Below are 19,608 nucleotides of genomic sequence, written 5' to 3' on the forward strand. Positions count from 1 at the left end.
CCATTAGGAATTTTGGCTTTTATCTGTAGAGATAGGGAGCCACAGGAGGACTTTGGGCAGAGGAGGGACATGAGCTGCCTTAAGTTGAGAAGGGTCACATTGGCTACTGTGTTGGGGGTAACCACTGGATCACAAGGACACAAGGAAGACCAGTTGAGCAGCTATTGTAATAATTCAGGGAGAAGAGAATTGTGGATCGAGCCCAGGTGGGAGCAGAGGAGGTGGTGGGATGTGATCAGATAATGGACATGGTTTGAAGAAAGAGGTGGTGAAATTTGCTGATGGCTTGGATATGTTGAAGAATAGTAGGCGTCAAGGGGGAGGTAAAGGGTTTATCTCTAAGAATATAAAGGATGGAGCATCCATTTACTGAGATGGAGTCAGGGGAAGCAGGAGTTGGGTCTTACACACATTAAGTTTGAGAAATCCATTAGCTGTCAGCAGTGATGTTAGGTAGGCAGCTGGAGATAAAGTCTGAGATTTTAGCAGTGAAGAATTGGCTAGAGACATAAATTTGGGAATTGTAAGTCTAGTGATGGTATTTAAAGCCTTGATATTAGGTAAGATCACCAAAAATGAATATAAGTGGAAAAGAGAAACAGGGTGAGATTAAGTTCTGTGACACACCAAAATTCAGACATTAGCACAATGAGAACTCAGTCTTCCCTTATAGTCTCTGCTTCTACCTGGATTATTTTCAGTCTCAGGTAGCCTCTCCCCTCAGGATGCTGTTCTAGCCACTGAAAATTCCCACCTTTATATCTCATCCTATTAGCAACCTGAGAGAAATAATAGTACATGTTTTCAAGTTGCTGGAATAAAGTATCAGGGTTAGGGTGGAATTCTGTTCAACTGTCCTATTGAAAGAACATATAAATGAGTGAATTGTTCAAGGCTCTGGATCCGTATGTTCCTGAGGCTAGAGCCCTGGACATGTCATTTATGTCAATTAAGTTGAATCATGTACCCATCTCTGAACCAATCACTGAGGCCAGGGAACAGATGATGCTAATTTCCCCAGCTTACTTCAGTTGCCCATCCCAAATCTAGAGATTTGGGTTCATCCTAACAAACCACATGGACTCAGTCCCCAGGAAAAGGTAGGATACTTCATTAGAAAACAAGTCAAGTTTGCTGGGCAGCTGGGGACAACCAATGTTCATTACCAGTGGGAATGTAATAGCTCCTCCTAAGAAGCTTCCCCTGTGTTGAGACAAGGAAATCTGTAGGAACCGTAATAATATCACGTGACAGGTTTACTAGAGACACAGTCAGTGGTACTTGAAACCTAAGGAAGGGGCATCAAGAAATATGACGACTTCCCTGGTGGTCCAGTGGCTAAGAGTCCACCTGCGAATGCAGGAGACACGAGTTCAATCCCTGGTTCAGGAAGATCCATATGCTGTGGGGCAGCTAAGCCAGTGTGCTGCAGCTGTTGAAGCCCACGCTCAGTAGAGCCTGTACTCCAAAGAGAAGCCACTGCAAAGAGAAGCCCACGCACCGTAACTAGAGAGTACCCTTGCTCACTGCAACTAGAGAAGGCCCGCACATAGCAACAGAGACCCGGCATAGCCATAAATAAGCAAATAAATAAGTATTATTTAAAAGTAAAAGGAATATGAGAAGGATTTCCCAGAGGAAGGGATATCTAAGCTGAGAGAGCAATTAAAATCTAGCAAGGTGGGGTGGGGGTGATGAGGGCAGTGTTATAGGAATAGAGGAACACGAGGTGCAGGGCTAGAAGAAGCAGAGTATATCTGGGAAATTGGAAGTAGAGTGAGTGACACAGACAAAGGGGAGGCTAGCCCAGGTAAAGGATTTTCAAGTAGTACTGATTTGGAATTCTTCTGATGGCAAAGGGATGCCACCTTGAATTCCTGCTTAGCCAGTTTCCAGGTAGCTTGGAGACATGGGATAAACCTTGAATGATTAGTTTGTTGGCTTGAGAGGCTGCTACTGATTTGCAGTTTGCATCTTTTCTTTGCTCCTCATCTGTTTCTCTTCTCCTGTCTCACGAAGGTGACGGTGCCAACGATGTCAGCATGATTCAAGTGGCAGACATTGGCATTGGCATCTCTGGGCAGGAAGGCATGCAGGTGAGTAGATGTTGCACACCCGAATACCATAAACTTGACCTTCCCATCCAAAGGCAGCCTTCTCCACGGTCACATCTCTGTGGTAGAGTGAGGCTGTCTGCAGCTAGCTCAGAAGTGAGTGACAGGGCATTTATCCATTCATTCGCTCAGTGATTATTTACTGGGTGAGTATTATGGTATTTTCCTGGGTAATTTTAACTCACTTGTTCAGTTTTAAAAATATAACATATCTAAATCATAAGAACATATGTGTTATCTCTGCAATAACTATGACTTGACACTGAGAGCTACTGAGGATTTGAATAAAAGACCTGAAGATCCTAAAGAGAGACGGAGATGCGAAGAGGAGATAGGAGAGGATGAGGGAGGCGTGACTGCCAGTTTTCATGTGTGCATGTGTATGCACTGGATAGTGTTGTAGGCACAAAATTCAGGTAGAGGCTTGGACAAAAGACTGCTTGTCATGATTGGAGTAAGTACTGTCAAAAGAAAGTGGGCTGTGAGGCTGAGGGTTTCCTGAGAATTGTAAATTATGATGTCTTTACAAAAGATGAGAAATTCAAATACCTCCTTCGCCTGCCGTGTTATTAATAGTCACGTGAAGTCATAACTGTATGCTTTTATATTCTCTTCATTGAGGAGAAGCAAATGCTCCCTCAGAGTTCTTTCTGAGGGACCTGCTTTCTAGGGAAAGCACACTTGCCAAAACTACATCATGAATAATAGACCAGAGAGAAGTCTTGTTTCATGGGATCATGTTGGAAAGCTGAGTGGTAACTCCAGGCAACCCATTAAGGCTCTGTATGCAGGCGTTTTTGCTTGTTTGGAGAGGGGTTTTTTTGTTTTGTTTTGTTTTGTTTTTGGTGGGGGTGGGGGTCTGCATGTAAGGCTTAAACTACATATTTTTAAAAATTTTTATTTAAGTATAGCTGACTTACAGTGTTATGTTAGTTTCAATTTTATAGCAAAATGAATCAATTATACATATACCCAACTGTTTTTAGATTCTTTTTCCCACATAGGCTATTACAGAGTATTTAGTAGAGTTCCCTGTGCTGGGCAATAGATCCTTATTAGTTATCTATTTTATATATAGTATATATATCAGTCCCTATCTCCCAGTTTATCCCGGTCCCCTTACACCCTGGTAACCATAAATTTGTTTTCTACATCTGTGACTTTGTTTCTGTTTTGCAAATAAGTTCATTTGTACTTTTTTTTTTTTAGATTCCCACGTATGTTTGATATTTGCATCAGATGGCCAAAGTGTAAATCACTGTGTGATTTACTACATTTAAACCACATTTTGACCAGTCTGAGCCTGCTGGAGGTCAGGCTGCCATGCTGTCTGTTCTAACATGTTCTGCTCAGGGTGACATTCTCTCCGTTGTCCCCACAGGCTGTGATGGCCAGCGACTTTGCTGTTTCTCAGTTTAGACATCTCAGCAAGCTCCTCCTTGTCCACGGGCACTGGTGTTATACCCGACTTTCCAACATGATTCTGTATTTTTTCTACAAGAACGTGGTATGTAGCTCCAGAGAATTCATTCTTTTCCCTGTGGCCCTTCCTCTCCTGCTGGTGTAAGGGGTGAAGAGGGAGGGCCCGACGTTAAGCTTACTTTGCTTATTGATGTTTGGGAAGCAGCCAGGATGACTCCTACTGTCTTACCAGGAATAATCTGCTATGTTTCAGCAGCTGACAGCAAATTGCTAGGCTTGTCCATCTGCTAGCATTTTCTATTCCCTATGCATTTAAATTCAATTAAACCCTGTCTGATTCACTTAGAATCCAATTTTTGACCTGCTGTAAAATGATTGTGACAAGCAGAATTATGAAATGTTTAATGCTGTCTGTCAGTAGAGAATGAAAAGGTTTGCTTCTGTGTTACAGGAGATTACTAAAAAAAAAAAATCTGTTGTCCCTAATGGATGTCCCATGTGGTATGTTGAAGATGCAGATACAAATGAAATCCTAGGATAGTGCCTTAGCCTATAGAGCTGGCTAGTACCACTAGATAAAGAATTCTATGGCAAGCCTGTAAAATGTGTTTGTACTTGGTAGCTGTAATTCTGAAAAGGGTAGAATTTGATTAGTAAGCATCTTGGCTTTTAATCTTCAACTTATTGCTTAAATTTCAGTTTCCTCTTTTATAAACCCATGTTGACCTTAGGTTGCTTCACCTGAATCCCTTCTTAGTGGGATGATTAGGTAAAATGTCATGATTTTCAACCAAATTTATTCTTGGTCTTTTAAGTCCATATGTAGCAAGTTAGTAGTAAACAAAAATTAACATCACTATTGAAATACCATCTTTAGGGAAAAGATGACTTTGGGTCATTTTTAGATCTGTGCATGTGTGTGTGTGTCTAACATCAGCAGGAACATTTTTTTTTTCTTCTAGCACAGTGAACTTTTCAGGAAGCTCTTGGTACTTTACTAATTAGAATTAGCACACTTAGTCACCAGAGTACATCATGCAAAATGCTGGGCTAGATGAAGCACAAGTGGAATCCAGATAGCCAGCAGAAATATCAATAACCTCAGATACGCAGATGATACCACCCTTACACAGAAAGCAAAGAAGAACTAAAGAGCCTCTTGATGAAAGTGAAAGAGGAGAGTGAGAAAGTTGGCTTAAAGCTCAACATTCAGAAAACTAGGATCATGACATCCAGTCCCATCACTTCATGGCAAATAGATGGGGAAACAGTGTAAACAGTGACAGACTTTATTTTCTTAGGCTCCAAAATCACTGCAGATGGTGACTGGCTCCATGAAATTTAACACGCTTGCTCCTTGGAAGAAAAGCTATGACCAACCTAGACAGCACATTAAAAAGCAGAGACATTACTTTACCAACGAAGGTCCATCTAGTCAAAGCTATGGTTTTTCCAGTAGTCATATATGGATGTGAGAGTTGGACTATAAAGAAAGCTGAGTGCCTAAGAATTGATGCTTTTGAACCGTGGTGTTGGGAAAGACTCTTGAGAGTCCCTTGGACTGCAAGGATATCAAACCAGTCAAACCTAAAGGAAATCAGTCCTGAATATTCATTGGAAGGACTGATGCTAAAGCTGAAACTCCAATACTTTGGCCATCTGATGCAAAGGACTGACTTATTTGAAAAGACCCTGGTGCTGGGAAATATTGAAGGCAGGAGGAGAAGGGGACGTTCGAAGATGAGATGGTTAGATAGCATCACCAACTCTATGGACATGAGTTTGAGCAAACTCAGGGAGCTGGTGATAGACAGGGAAGCCTGGAGTGCTGCAGTCCATGGCAGAGTCAGACATGACTGAGCGACTGAACTGAGCTGAACATTCAGTCAAAGTTTTAATAAACTTTACAAAAATATTTGAAATGCATAATGTCTCTGTCTGAGTGTTGACTGTAGGTTAGGCTGTGATTTTAATGTAAAATTCCAGGACTTAGTGGTCTGTGACTTTAAGAAAGGAGTCCCTCTCCTAGGTTTCATTTTCATATCTTTGCATTTTTCTACTTCTATTAATATTATAATGCCCTGATTCAGCAGTGAAAAATCCACCTGCAATGTAGACACAAGTTTGATCCCTGAGTTAGTAAGATCCCCTGTAAAAGGAAATGGAAAACCCATTGCAGTATTGCCAGGATAATCCCAGAGGAGGAGCTTGGTGGGTTACACTCCAGGGTTAACAAAGAGTCAGTTACGACTTAGCGACTAAACAAACAGCAGCAGTTATGATGCAGCCCACTCCACCACTCCTTCCTTTTAACTCCATATTTCTAGCTAATATTAGAAAGGGATGCCTCATGCTCTTGGAGAGAGAGAATGTTTATTTGTAGAAAGCACATCACCAGGGAGCAGGGACCCCATGGTCTTTCTGCTCTGTAAATCTTGATGGCTGTTCACACTGAAATCCTCTCTACTTGTTTCTGCCTCTTTCTTGCCTAGCCAAACAGGGACTGGTTTGTAAACTATGGAGAATAGGGCCAGTATCAGAAGCCATTTGAGTAGCTTAGCTTTCTGAGACTGTGGTTCTTTCATCTTGAACAACTTTTGAGATAGTAATGAAGGCTATGGATTCAGTCCCCAGAATAGCACCCCAAACTGCACATACCCTAAACCACTGTGTTTTCAGGAGTGATTCATAATGCATATCCATGGACCCTAGGTTAAGAAACTCTATTCTAAGGATTGTGGCCCCCATCCTAAAGTATTCCAAGGTATCTATGGTGCCAATAATAATATCTTAATCAATTAATGTTAATTAAAAGTCACGTTATTCTTGCCTTGAGAACCCCATGAACAGTATGAAAAGGCAAAAGGATAAGACACTGAGAGGTGAACTCCCCAGGTCAGTACGTGCCCAGTATGCTACTGGAGATCAGTGGAGAAATAACTCCAGAAAGAATGAAGGGATGGAGCCAAAGCAAAAACAACACCCAGTTGTGGATGTGACTGATGGTAGAAGCAAGGTCTGATGCTGTAAAGAGCAATATTGGCATAGGAACCTGGGATGTCAGGTCCATGAATCAAGGCAAAGTGGAAGTGGTCAAACAGGAGATGGCAAGAGTGAACATCGACATTCTAGGGATCAGCGAACTAAAATGGACTGGAATGGGTGAATTTAACTCAAATGACCATTATTTCTACTACTGTGGGCAGGAATCCCTTAGAAGAAATGGAGTAGCCAACAAAGGAGTCAACAAAGGAGGCCGAAATGCAGTACTTAGATGCAGTCTCAAAAACAACAGACTGATTTCTGTTCATTTCCAAGACAAACCGTTCAATATCATGGTAATGCAAGTCTTTTCCCCAACCAGTAATGCTGAAGAAGCTGAACTTGAATGGTTCTTTGAAGACCTACAAGACCTTTTAGAACTAACACCCAAAAAAAATGTCCTTTTCATTATAGGGGACTGGAATGCAAAATCTGCCTGGAGTAACAGGCAGATTTGGCCTTGGAGTACAGAATGATGCAGGGCAAAGGCTAATAGACTTTTGCCAAGAGAACACACTGGTCATAGCAAACACCCTCTTCCAACAATACAAGAAAAGACTCTACACATGGATATCACCAGATGGCCAACAGGGAAATCAGATTGATTATATTCTTTGCAGCCAAAGATAGAGAAGCTCTATACAGTCAGCAAAAACAAGACCAGAAGCTGACTGTAGCTCAGATCATGAACTCCTTATTGCCAAATTCAGACTTAAATTGAAGAAAGTGGGGAAAACCACCAGACCATTTAGGTATGACCTAAATCAAATCCCTTATGATTATACAGTGGAAGTGAGAAATAGATTTAAGGGACTAGATCTGATAGAGTCCCTGATGAACTGTGGACAGAGGTTCATGACATTGTACAGGAGACAGGGATCAAGACCATCTCCAAGAAAAAGAAATGCAAAAAAGCAAACTGGCTGTCTGAGGAAGCCTTACAAATAGCTGTGAAAAGAAGAGAAATGAAGTGAAGTCACTCAGTTGTGTCCGACTCTTTGCGAGCCTGTGGACTGTAGCCCACCAGGCTCCTCCGTCCATGGGATTCTCCAGGCAAGAACACTGGAGTGGGTTACCAAAGAGAAGCAAAAAGCAAAGGTTAAAAGGAAAGATATACCCATTTGAATAAAGAGTTCCAAAGAATAGCAAGGAGAGATAAGAAAGCCTTCCTCAGCAACCAGTGCAAAGAAATAGAGGAAAACAATAAAATGGGAAAGAGTAGAGATCTCTTCAAGAAAATGAGAGATACCAAGGGAACATTTCATTCAAAGATGGGCTCAATAAAGGACAGAAATGGTAGGGACCTAACAGAAGCAGAAGATATCAAGAAGAGGTGGCAAGAATACACAGAAGAACTGTACAAAAAAAGATCTTCACGACCCAGATAATCACGACGGTGTGATCACTCACCTAGAGCCAGACATCCTGGAACATGAAGTCAAGTGGGTCTTAGGAAGCATCGCTATGAACAGAGCTAGTGAAGGTGATGAGCTATTCCAGTTGAGCTATTTCAGATCCTAAAAGGTGATGCTGTGAAAGTGCTGCACTCAATATGCCAACAAATTTGGAAACTCAGCAGTGGCCACAGGACTGGAAAAGGTCAGTTTTCATTCCAATCCCAAAGAAAGGCAATGCCAAAGAATGCTCAAACTACCGCACAGTTGTGCTCATCTCACACGCTAGCAAAGTAATGCTCAGAATTCTCCAAGCCAAGCTTCAGCAATACGTGAATCGTGAACTTCCTGATGTTCAAGCTGGTTTTAGAAAAGGCAGAGGAACCAGAGATCAAATTGCCAACATCTGCTGGATCGTTGAAAAAGCAAAGAGAGATCCAGAAAAACATCTTATTTCTGCTTTATTGACTATGCCAAAGCCTTTGGGTGTGTGGATCACAGTAGACTGTGGAAACTTCTTAAAGAGATGAGACTACCAGACCACCTGATCTGCCTCTTGAGAAATTTGTATGCAGGTCAGGAAGCAACAGTTAGAACTGGACATGGAACAACAACTGGTTCCAAATAGGAAAAGGAGTACATCAAGGCTGTATGTTGTCACCCTGCTTATTTAACTCATATGCAGAGTACATCATGAGAAACGCTGGGCTGAAAGAAGCACAAGCTGGAATCAAGATTGCTGGGAGAAATATCAACAACCTCAGATATGCAGATAACACCAACCTTATGGCAGAAAGTGAAGAACTAAAGAGCCTCTTGATGAAAGAGGAGAGTGAAAAAGTTGGCTTAAAACTCAACATTCAGAAAACTAAGATCATGGCATCTGGTCCCATCACTTCACAGCAAATAGATGGGGAAACAGTGTCAGACTTTATTTTTTGTGGCTCCAAAATCACTGCAGATGGTGATTGTAGCCATGAAAATTAAAAGACGCTTACTCCTTGGAAGGAAAGTTATGACCAACCTAGACAGCATGTTAAAAAGCAGAGACATTACTTTGTCACCAGAGGTCCATCTAGTCAAAGCTATGGTTTTTCCAGTAGTCATGTATGGATGTGAGAGTTGGACTATATAGAAACCTGAGTGCTAAAGAATTGATGCTTTTGAACTGTGGTGTTGGAGAAGACTCTTGAGAGTCCCTCGGACTGCAAGGAGATCCAACCAGTCCATCCTAAAGGAGATCAGTCCTGGTGTTCGTTGGAAGGACTGATGTTGAAGCTGAAACTCCAATACTTTGGCCACCTGATGTGAAGAGCTGACTCATTTGAAAACACCCTGATGCTAGGAATGATTGAAGACAAGAGGAGAAGGGGATGACAGAGGATGAGATGGTTGGATGGCATCACTGACTCAATGGACATGAGTTTGGGTAAACTCCGGGAGTTCGTGATGGACAGGGAGGCCTGGTGTGCCATGGGGTCGCAAAGAGTCGGACACGAATGAGCAACTGAACGGAACTAAAAAGGCACTTTATAGTTCATGAGCAGTTTCTAACTGGATCTTGATATTAAGACCTGATGTGGTATAATTCTCTAAGTCTTTTCCAGGCATAGAAACCAAAATTTATAGAGGTTTTTAAAATGACCTAAAGTTTTTACAGTGGTCATGTATGGATGTGAGAGTTGGACTGTGAAGAAGGCTGAGCACCGAAGAATTGATGCTTTTGAACTGTGGTGTTGGAGAAGATTCTTGAGAGTCCCTTGGACTGCAAGGAGATCCAACCAGTCCATTCTGAAGGAGATCAGCCCTGGGATTTCTTTGGAAGGAATGATGCTGACGCTGAAACTCCAGTACTATGGCCACCTCATGCGAAGAGTTGACTCACTTGAAAAGACCCTGATGCTGGGAGGGATTGAGGGCAGGAGGAGAAGGGGACAACAGAGGATGAGATGGCTGGATGGCATCACTGACTTGATGGACGTGAGTCTGGATGAACTCCGGGAGTTGGTGGTGGACAGGGAGGCCTGGCGTGCTGCAATTCATGGGGTCGCAAAGAGTCGGACATGACTGAGTGACTGAACTGAACTGAAAGTCATATAGTCATATAGAAAGTGTCCCCTTGGACTTGAAACAAGACCCCCTAAATCTGAGTTGAATGACCATTCCTGTGTCCTACATTGCTTCAGGAAAGAAAGCTTTTGCTATTGAAGACTTACTGCACATGAGACAAAATACTGAAACCATGTTGAATGTATGTGCCTGCCTCTGGGATGACCACCTGTCCTGGTTTGCCTGGGTCTGCCCCTGTTTAAGTTGTAAGAGTACTATGTCCTAAGAAACTCCTTTGCTTCAAGCAAACTGGGATGATTGCCCACCCACTGGCACCATCCCGCTTCACCACGAAAAGAATAATCGAGAACCCAGAAAGCAATTGAATGAACATGTGTCGTGATGGCTGCCACCTACCAGCACGGGTCCAGCTTCTCTTCATCTGGAACTGGAATGTCTCTATTTGAATCCTGGCTCTGCCACTTATTTGCCGGGTAATTTTAGGCAAGTTCCTTAGCCTCTCCATGCCTCACTTTCCTCATCTGTAAAAATAGGAACAACAATAATTTCCAAGTTGTTACGAAAATTAAATGAATGATTTATAAAGCTCTTAGAACCATGCATGCCAGCACCACGTAGTAAACGGTCTGTATGTATGTGTGTGTTTTAATGAAACATTTACCAAAAAAACTGTAAGGTCAGCTGTGGTTCTCTATTCTGTCAGCAAAGAAGCTGTACTAAGAGGCTGAGATCACACCATTCAGAACAGCACTGCGTGGCATGTGTGGTCATGGCTCTCATAGCACACTCTAAGATGTGACTTTTTCTCTTTGTGTTCCTAGGCCTACGTGAACCTCCTTTTCTGGTACCAGTTCTTTTGTGGGTTTTCAGGAACATCCATGACTGACTACTGGGTCTTGATCTTCTTCAACCTCCTTTTCACATCTGCACCTCCCGTCATTTATGGAGTCCTGGAGAAAGACGTGTCTGCAGAGACTCTCATGCAGCTGCCCGAGCTCTACAGGAGTGGCCAGAGGTCAGAGGTGAGTGCTACAGCAAAAACATGCACACCAAAAGTCCGGGGTGCTTGGCTCAAATACTCTGGTGTGTTGAAACGTATCTGAATCATCTGTGTTTGTTTCCAAAGATCTCTACTAACACAACAGACATAAAGTTACTCATTTCTGAGAGAAAACAAAATTTTGAAAGACCTCAGGTGCTTCTAAGAAGAAATCCAGTCTTCAGACCTTACAAATAACATTATCTAGTATTTCCTAAACCCCCGGCGCCTTCTCTTGGGCAAACTATGACGTATTCACAGTCCCATTTATCTTCACAAAGCACTTTGAGAGAGAACCTGGTGGTGTTCCCATTCTAAGATGAAGAATCTGAACTTCAAAGGGGCTGATGAATTTTTCCAGAAATCTCATAGCTATGAAAAAAAAAAAAAAGAGCAGAACTGGGATGGGAACCCTTCTTAGTCTGGTTCTAAAGCCAAAATTAAATTCTTCAGGTTTTACTGTCATGCGAAATAGTGGTATGATCTTACTGCCTCCCTCTCCCTAAACCTGTGTCCACCTTCCACTTAATTAACTTCTCAGTCCTGTCCGCCCACCTCCGATATATCCCTTATATCTGTCCCCTCTCCATCTTTCTCTCTGCCCTCGTTACCTCTTACCCATAATATTATAATCACCAATTACTTGAGCTAGTTGTCTCAAAACTCTTTTCATTTGTCTAGTTCATCTTTTACAAAATTAATAACTATTTTTGAGATAGCCTTATGAACATTATGTAATGCCTCTTATATGCCAGGCATATATATATGCATACATACATTTATGTATGTAAGGTGCTTAACATACATAAATGTAATTCTCAAAATGACCCTGCAGAATAGATGCTATCGTCAGCCACTCTGTAGATGAGGAAAGTCAGGCACAGGGAGGTACCCTAAGTAATCCACCCATGTCACCGAGCTCATGGGTGGTGCAGATGAACCCCAGTTCCCAAGCCTCTGCTGCGTTGCCGAAAGAACATTGATGTTATCTTCAGTCCTTGGGTGCTCCCAACCCCTTTGCTATTTAATGGCCAGAAATCCAAAGTGCTCTCATAAGTGCTCAGGATCACAGGGACTGAGGTGGACCAGTAGCCTGTAGATACCTGTAAATGGACAAAGATGAGGGCTTAGTCTGGTAAAATATTCTAGCCTTAAGAAGAAGTCTGTGTTAGTCAGGACTCTTCGGTTTCAGGTGACAGAAAACCAGCTCAAATTGGCTTAATGAAAAAGGGAAATATATTGGCCCCATAACTGCAAAATCAAGGACTAATGGTGACATCTATTATTATTTTTTTAATTTAATTTTTATTTTGTACTGGAGTGTAGTTGGTTTACAGTGCTGTGTAAGACACCATTATTCTTAAATCAGCTGTAAATGTGCTGGTTATGACTCTGTGGCTCAGCTGACAGTGTTAGTCCCTCAGTCACGTCCAACTCTTTGCAACGCCGTGGACTGTAGCCTGCCAGGGTCCTCTGTCCATTGGATTCTCAAGGCAAGAATACTGAAGGGGGTTGCCGTTCTCTTCTCTAGGGGATCTTCCCTACCCAGGCATTGAAGTCAGGTCTTGTGCATTGGGATTTGAGTCCTATGCTTTTCCCTGTGTGTATCATTGTCACTAGAAAGATCATTTTCTCACCAACCAGACCTGGGATATGGATCTTTCCTGAGGGCAGAGCCTAACCACATGGACAGGATTGGGAGAGAGGATTTCCTGTCAAAGGGCTGGAGAAATGAAAATGAGACCCATGGTAAGAAATTCATGCATTGGGTTTCACTGGACTCACTATTCTGAAGACACTGACCCAGAACAGCACATGTTACAAATGATGGGTGATGGTTAGCCTGAGTTTACATTCTGGCTCAGTGGTATGTGACCTTGGTAAGTTACTTAACTTGCCTGTACTCCAGTTTCTTTATTTATGGAGATTATATGAAGATTAAGTAAGATAATATGTATAAAAGTTCAGCCATATTACACTCTCAATGTTGTTTTTACCCCACCCCTAGACTTAACCAGAAATTTGAGGAAATCCTAAATGTAAAATGATGCTTTATTTTTGTCAGTCCAACTTTCTTCTGGCTTGAACTGCCTTTCCAGACTGGAGAGTAAGTTAATATCCTTAGGCTCATAGGTATGGGCTTCCCTGATAGCTCAGTTGGTAGAGAGTCTGCCTGCAGTGCAGGAGACCCTGGTTTGATTCCAGGGTCAGGAAAATCGGCTGGAGAAGGGATACGCTACCCTTTCCAGTATTCTTGGGCTTCCCTTGTGGCTCAGCTTGTAAAGATTCCGCCTGCAATTCGGGAGACCTGGGTTCAATCTCTGGTTTGGGAAGATCCCCTGGAGAAGGGAAAGGCTCATGGGGTAGTCAATGCATGGAGAAGTCAGCTTCCAGGGAGGAGGAAATCCTTATAATTCTTCAGTTTCATCCAGTTCATTTCGATCAAAGAACCAAATGGGGTATTCTAAAAAAGTCCAATCTGACTTAAGGTTCAAAGCCAGGGGTGCAGGAATGTGTGGCTGATAGTAATGAAGTTGTCCTGCACCCCAGGTCTAAGTAAAATTCCAAGTCCATTGAGGAAAGAAGGATAGAAGGGAGATCTTTAATGTTTTTATAGCTGGTGTTTCAGAAGCCCATTTGTACAGCCTGAAGATTGTAATTGGTCTTTACCCTGGAAGAGTTGAGGTCATTGTTTCCTGTTGTTGAGCCCTGCTATCTATTCTGTGCACACAGTGTTCTACTGAGCTGGCCAGTTTTGTAATACATGGTGATTGCAGGCAGTGTCCCAGCATGTGGCTATTGATAAAAGGTAATTGATTTCATTGATTTACCTTCCGGAAGAGCTGTCCTTTCTGTGAACTTGGCCTCCAAACAAATTCTGTTTTATGTTTGGGCCATTTCCTGTCTTTGGTGTCATGAAAGATAACTTTCCAGGGTTATAGCATCTCTTTCCTTGAAAGGAGATGGGTCTGGAAGGCCGCAGTGAGAGGTGTCCCTTCCAAACAGCCGTCATCTATTACCATCTTTCTTCACCCACACAGCCTTCTGGCTTTAACCTCATGTCCAGATTTTTGCCTCTCAGTTTCCAGGGATCTCATGAGTTACTCCTTTCAGCCTCTCATCTGTCTTATCCTTGACACTTCCCTACCCCGAAGTCCCCTAATTCACATGACTGTGAAGAAGGTGTACTTGTTATCTTTTGGCTCTAGGTATTTTGAGCAGCCTCCATTCCCCTAGAAGCATGGAGCTATATTTTAACTTACCCTGGAATTATTCTCTCTTGTCCAGTGACATTTTGGTGGCCCTTTTGACTCCGCTACATTCTCTTCCACCCATTTGATTGTCCTTAGTTTATGGACACTCGAAGAAAGGCAGGTAGAAGATTCCATCATTCCAATGAGAAATTGTAACAGAAGATACAGGGAAAAGTAGACTGAAAACCATGACTCTTCATCACTTGGATTTTTCCAGAGGACAAAGAAATTAAAAAACAAAAGAAAAAAAGATAGAGGCCTCAAACTTCTTTTGAGGGCTGGAAGAATGTATATGGAGATTTCGAACACTTATAAAGCTTTAGAAGACAGCTACCCATTTTGAAGAAAATTTCAGCCTCTTTTTTCATTTTAAAGGAAATAAGACTATAAACATGTTAAGAAAAGGAAAAAGTAGCTCAAGGATATGATATATGTGTTGTCATTTTGGTCCGTGGCAGACGTCACTAATAAAGCATAGCCCTCCATCCTTCCTGTCAGGTCTGAATGGAGCCTCAGAATCCTTCTGCACACACAGTATTATTTGTTCAGAATTATCTTTTATTTGAAAACCTGTTTTCAATCATTTGACTGGTATTTATACTTGATCTTTCTCTTTCTGCAGGCTTCTGGTAGGAAGCAGTTTAGCACATGAAAAGTTAGGTAAAAACAGTTTATTAATCCAAGAAATATTTGTTGGGTACTTGCTGTATACCAGGCACTGTTTTAATCACTTGAATAAAAGAATCTAGGTCCCACTTTATGAAGCTTGCATTCTGTTGAGAGAAATAGGAAATGATTAGGTAAACAAGATGATTTCCGATTGTGAGGAAAGATTTCTAAGGATCCCTGGTGTTAATAGTAAATGATGACTGGACATAACTTTTAGATTGGGGTCTATGCCTCCATGAGGAGTGATATTTGAATTAGGATATGAATAATGAGGACCTGGTTGTGTAGGAGGTCTAGGAAGAATTTCTAGCAGAGATAACAGCACAGAGGAAGCCCTGAGGTAAGTCTGTGTGTTGGGAGGATGGTGAATGAAGATTAGACCAGGAGGGTGTGACCCTGGAGAGCAGGGATTTCAATGAGAAGACCACACAGGACCTCCTAAATCATGGGAAGGGACTAAGATTGATCCAGTGTTAGAAGCAATACAAGTTGAGGAGTTCCTTCAGGTTTTTTTTCCACCTGTGAACTCATTTTATTCAATTATCACCCCCTCATTCTTTCACTATTACTTACAGATCTGACCTGTGTCATGAATGAGAGACTGAAGGAGTAGAGTTTTCTCTCAGAGAAGCAAAAACAAGCCCTGGCTGGTGGTGTTCCTTGATTTTGCTTTGACCCTTATTAATCTTTCTCCCTCCCCAATGTCTGCTTTGTTTTCAGGCATACTTACCCCTCACCTTCTGGATTACTTTGTTGGATGCCTTTTATCAGAGCCTGGTCTGCTTCTTTGTGCCTTACTATGTGAGTCCTTGTTCACTCAAAGGATTTGTTGTTAATGAATAAATGGTGCCTCTTTGTTCTCTGTCACTGGTGTCAGCATTTAGAATAGGTATATGAGGGTAGATTGCTCATGGAATTAAGTTATTAACTAAATATAATGCTTCTACATATATAACTAAACTAAATATATAACTAAATATAATGCTAAATATAATGCTTCTCTCAAATATGGTAGGGTAGTGAGTTAAATTTGGAGAGAAGTACCTAGATGGTAGGTAATGAGTTAAATTTGAAGAGAAGTGCCTAGCTGAATCCTTTTGGTTCTCTTTTTAGCCCTGTACTGCTTGATAATTTTCATCAATGACTTGAATAAAGTTGAAAGCCTGGCATATAATTAGATGAGTCAAATCAGAGAGGCAAAGGCAGAATATGAAAGCTATTATTAGTCAGTGCTGGACTAATTCTATCAGGATGACATTCAGAGTATTAAATTTAAGTAGTATCCGCCAAACTAAAAATTAAAAAAAAAAAACACCCTGTTATGCAGGTAAAAAAATGGAAAAAAATATGACTAAACAAAGAATAAAATTAATTTAAAAAATTTAGACCAACACCAAGCAGCATGATATAGTTGCCCATTCACCCACCTCCCTCCCCAGAAGAAAACGCTAATTTGATCATGGATGGTTAACAAAAGTTCATTAACAAAAAGGGAAAAGGTAATAGTCTTTAACAATTTTCATTCTTTATTCAAATAAAACTACTTGAATTTACCCACCTAGAATATTCAAGGTATACTGTATTTCAAGAGGAACATAGGTAAGGCAATCTAAAGTATATTTAGAAAAGAATGACTAGAATTGTAAAATATCAGAAACCTGTGTCATGTGAGGAGTGCTTTAAGGACTTGAAGACATAAGCATATGAGAGGGGTGGATATTTACTTAACCATGATAAAAACTCAAGTTAGTCATAGTATCTGCTTCAAAGGTTTGCAGCTCTGTTAAGTGGAGCATATTTGAAATTTCTCTACTTCAAAGAATCAGAAGCATAAGTAAAAGAATCAAGGAAGATGAATTAAGATTCAGAATAAAAAATAATTCCAACTGAAAAATCCAAAGATTAGATGGCCTGTCTGGGATTCACTCTCTTTTTCTAAAAATGTTCAAGTTTATCCTACATGACCAATTATTAGGAACACTGAAGAAAGGGACTCAGTCCTCATTTGGGCCATGGAATAAAGTGACGATACACCAGAGTGTGCACAACTCTCCAAGATCACCAACTTTTATCCTCTCTTTGTAGACCTACCAGGGCTCAGACATTGACATCTTTACATTTGGAAACCCCCTGAACACAGCTGCTCTCTTCGTCATTCTCCTCCATCTGGTGATAGAAAGCAAGAGTTTGGTGAGTGGTTTTCCTGCCTCTGAAGTAGCCTGAAACTGTTCTTGGGGAAATGTCTTCATGCCTAGAAAGCAAATGGTAATGAGAAGAGTAATGACTCCAAGGAAGAAGGGTAACTCACAGCCACTCTCGTGGATTGTTGAGCGCTATTACGCTAAGGTTAATGTGCAGCCAGGGGCAGTGGGGAACACCTGCCTGATCCCCTTGGTGGTGCTCATGGTGTGAATGGTTCATGGTGTGAGTCAGGCTGGAGAAATAATTACTAGCATTGGCCAGCATTCTTCAAGACAAAGCTGATGCCTTTCAACTAAAATGAAAACAGGTGTTGTGCCATAATCCTGGTATAGTGACTTTTGTAAGTAATGATTTTATGCTTTTCTCATAAACAAAAAAAATTTTTTTTCTCCCTCCAAAAGTTTCACCATCCATTTCATTTATACCTAGGTCTTTTTTAACTTAGTTGCCAACTAAATGATAAAGTTAAGTCTTTTCTTCAAAGTGATTGCAGGATAGCTATGAAGCAAAGCTAGTATGGAAACTGCCTCTGTAATTATTTATGCTGCTCACTCACTTCCATTGTGTCTGCTGTCGTCAAAGCCTCTGTCATTTCTTCCTGAATTATAGCTACGGCCTCCTTGGTCTTCTCACCTTGACTCTTGACTCTGCTGGCCCTTCTCTACAAAGCAACCAAAATCATCCTTGTGAAATATAAATCATACCTTTTTGCTGTCCTTTGGTTAAAACCCTTCAGCAGCTTCCAATTTTACTTGGAATAAAATCTAAAAGCCCTAAGACAGCCTATAATGCTTCATGCAGCCATGCCTCCTCTTCTCTCTCCAGTGTCATTCCCACTTATTTGTGGGTTGGCACCACACTGTCCCTCTTTCTCTCAGTACAGTGAGCCCATTAGCACATCAGGGTCTTAGCACTGACCGTATCTTCTGATGGGAGCATCCCTTGCTTACTTTTGGATCCCTGTACTTTACCCAGATCAAAAGTTTTTGTTTCTTTAGCTTTTTTTGGTTTCAGCAAAAATGCTGCTTCTCTCAAGCAGCATTTCCTTTCATAACCATCCATTTTCTCCTATTATCCTCTTACTTTATTCATAATCCTAATAATAATTTATAATTCTTCATTTAATTATGTGATTATACTATTCATGTTTGTCTTCTACATTAGACTGTAATCTTCTTGAGGGCAGAATTCATGTTTTGTTTACCATTGTATACCCGTATCTAGGACAAGGCTGGCACACAGTAGGTGCTCAAATAATATTTGAATAAATAAATGAATAATTAAATAACCAATGTTTGGGGTGATTTAACATCTTACTGGTGATGCATTTTATATAGGAAATAGCTGGGTGAAATTACAGTTTTAAATGATATATGAGGTTATATCATGAGATTATAATTTTTTATAATTATATAAAAGTTTATATAATTTTTATTATATATTATATAATATATATATAATATAATATATATTATATATATATTATAAAATTCACATTTTTGGCATCACATGCTTTGCTTATAACCTTCTATAACCAAACTTTATAAGCCTAAAGTGTTATAAAAAGTTAATATCTGCAGATACCAGATGGGAAGAGTAAAGGGAATTCTAGAGCTAAAATATTGGGGATTATTTTAGTATCTATTTAATTTCATTTTTAAACTCTTATGTAGATACTTTTGGCTACTGCCTAAGGAAATGTCATAAGTTCTGATTTCAAAAGGTGTTGCAAAGATGCTAATATGCCAAGTGTCAGTTTGGGTTCAGTGGTTATGATCAACAGCAATCTATTTTAGCTAACCTGAGCAAATAGAAGAGTTATTAAAAATATATTGAAGAATCATAGTAAAACAAACAAAAAGATGTCCTGAGGATTCAGAGTGACTCCAGAGATCCAGGGAACAGAAAGCAATGGATAAGCTTGTCAGGATGGCACTGCAGTCTGAACTGGTCCCAGTCATTTTCTCTCTTGCCTCATTCGTTGTGCTACAAATTCAGTCCCTGGTGACAGAATTCTATTTCCTTAACTCCAGTCACAGGCTTTGGCGAAAGAGGAAGGTTTTGTCAAGATTGCACATAATCCTGGGAGTCTTCACTAAGAGAAGGGGAGCAAAAACGAGGTGCCAAGAACAATGAGTACTATATAAAGAATGTATCATTAAAGGATTGTTTCTCACACTGCAGGGTGGGATAGAGCTTATGGCCTCTGGAGGTCTACTGTCAGTAACAGTCATTCTGAGAATATGAATTGGTTTCCATCACCTTTTACTCACCATCTCACTGTCACTCCTCCCCTCTCCCTCTGGGTTTTTACCCAGCATCCCTTGACTTTATCTGCATCCATTTATTTAAACAGGTCAACTCCATCAAGTCACTTCTCACTTGCCAAAAGTACTTCTTAA

General features: G+C 40.9%; 1 protein-coding gene and 1 non-coding gene across 5 annotated transcripts in view; both read left to right on the forward strand.

Annotated features, from left to right (window-relative positions):
• Positions 1-19,608, forward strand: part of ATP10D (ATPase phospholipid transporting 10D (putative)) — a 126,727-nt gene that overhangs the window by 98,255 nt on the left and 8,864 nt on the right. For all 4 annotated transcript variants that reach the window (XM_055588481.1, XM_055588482.1, XM_055588483.1 and 1 more), the window contains 5 exons: positions 2,020-2,096; positions 3,496-3,621; positions 10,864-11,064; positions 15,725-15,805; positions 17,090-17,194. In XM_055588481.1, the coding sequence (XP_055444456.1) occupies positions 2,020-2,096; positions 3,496-3,621; positions 10,864-11,064; positions 15,725-15,805; positions 17,090-17,194 (590 nt within the window). The remainder of the gene's footprint in view (positions 1-2,019; positions 2,097-3,495; positions 3,622-10,863; positions 11,065-15,724; positions 15,806-17,089; positions 17,195-19,608) is intronic.
• On the forward strand, positions 13,224-13,296 carry TRNAC-GCA (transfer RNA cysteine (anticodon GCA)). Its single transcript has one exon. It is a non-coding gene; the product is annotated as a tRNA-Cys (tRNA).

The sequence above is a fragment of the Bubalus kerabau genome, chromosome 7 (assembly GCF_029407905.1).
Source record: "Bubalus kerabau isolate K-KA32 ecotype Philippines breed swamp buffalo chromosome 7, PCC_UOA_SB_1v2, whole genome shotgun sequence".
Classification (NCBI taxonomy): Eukaryota; Metazoa; Chordata; class Mammalia; order Artiodactyla; family Bovidae; genus Bubalus; species Bubalus kerabau.